The sequence below is a fragment of the Nematolebias whitei genome, chromosome 19, assembly GCF_014905685.2.
Source record: "Nematolebias whitei isolate Nwh7 chromosome 19, NemWhi1, whole genome shotgun sequence".
Classification (NCBI taxonomy): domain Eukaryota; kingdom Metazoa; phylum Chordata; class Actinopteri; order Cyprinodontiformes; family Rivulidae; genus Nematolebias; species Nematolebias whitei.
Window position 1 is genome coordinate 13,496,110 of NC_056516.1, and position 1,230 is coordinate 13,497,339.

At 58.2% G+C, this 1,230-nt stretch overlaps 1 protein-coding gene across 1 annotated transcript in view; it reads right to left on the reverse strand.

Annotated features, from left to right (window-relative positions):
• Nucleotides 1-113: 113 nt before the first annotated feature.
• tert (telomerase reverse transcriptase) overlaps nt 114-1,230 on the reverse strand; it is a 41,292-nt gene continuing 40,175 nt past the window's right edge. Inside the window, exon 18 of the mRNA XM_037693635.1 lies at nt 114-125. Coding sequence (XP_037549563.1) covers nt 114-125 — 12 coding nt within the window. The remainder of the gene's footprint in view (nt 126-1,230) is intronic.

Here is a 1,230-nt window from a genome sequence, read left to right on the forward strand (position 1 = left end):
AGCCTGGCTAAAAGACACTTCATCATAAAATGATGTTTATTCCACATCGTGTCATCTACACACCTCCAGCAAACAGACACCTGGTTATCTTCCCCTGAGCTCTGTTTGTTGTCCTAGAGGGCCCCCTGTTGGCGAAGTCCAGGAAAAATTGAACTTCCGGATGCCGAGGACGTCTGACGGGAGGGACTGGCGTAGCAGAGCTGGGGAGGCATTGTGCAGCCGTGGAGCATCTTGAAATGATCTCTTGCTGATGAAAGGCCCTCCAACAAAAAGCTTCTGTAGCTCTCCTGAGAGGAAGGTGGAGTGATGAGCCAGGAGAACCTCTGGGACTTCGTTCTCCGGCTGCGATGCGGGGCGGCAGACAGCAAAAGAGGCGCACCGGTTGGGGATGACGTCAGCTGCCCTGCAGACGGAGCGTACTGCAGGGGCTGACAGCGCTGTTAGCGAACAGCCGCGACGAGAGCGGAGCTAGCTGAAGGTCAGAGGGCCCACCGTCTCTTCCCGCCTCTGAACGTGTACGCCAACAGCGTAACGTGTTGTTAGCTGCGGCCGTCTGGAACGCATGCCGGTGAGCTCAGTTGGAGAGCGGTGTCCCCGTCTGGGTTATGCTAACCGGAGGCACGGGACGCTGGTCCACCTGGACATCTTGCTCCTATGAAGCCTTCGTCAGGCTCGGCTCCAGGGGGCACTGAGGGAATTTCCGCTCTGTGAACCCCTGCTCTGGAGATGGGTGCGGACTGTGGAGACCAGCCCCCCAATCTACCAGGAAAGCCGGCTGTGGCCTCTCCCGTAGGACGTCCTGTTGGGAAAACGAGGCCAGATGGATCAGGACGGTGAGCTGGAATGGAACCTAGAAAAAACAACCTTCCCGCCGGATCATCCGAACTGGCGGGAAAGGCGTGGGACATAAAAAAGGGTCCCTTCATGTCAGCCGCCTCCTGGATTATGCCGGGCAACCCCAGAGGGCGCCGTCGGCCGGGAGCGGTGTGATCGCCGATGCGAAAAGAGGTGGGATGAGGTGAGCATTCGCTCTGCCCCCCTCCACCGACACTACGCTCTCCAGGAGGGAATGAAGAGCAGGGGGCTGCAGCTGAGCGCCGCCTGTCCCGGAGGAACCATCCGATTCGCTCCGAGGGTCGGCGATAAGAGGAAAATTACAAGATGGCGTTGTCCAGCATGTAGTGACCTGTCACTGAGAAATACTCCTCGGCGTTTACCTTGAAACAAGAC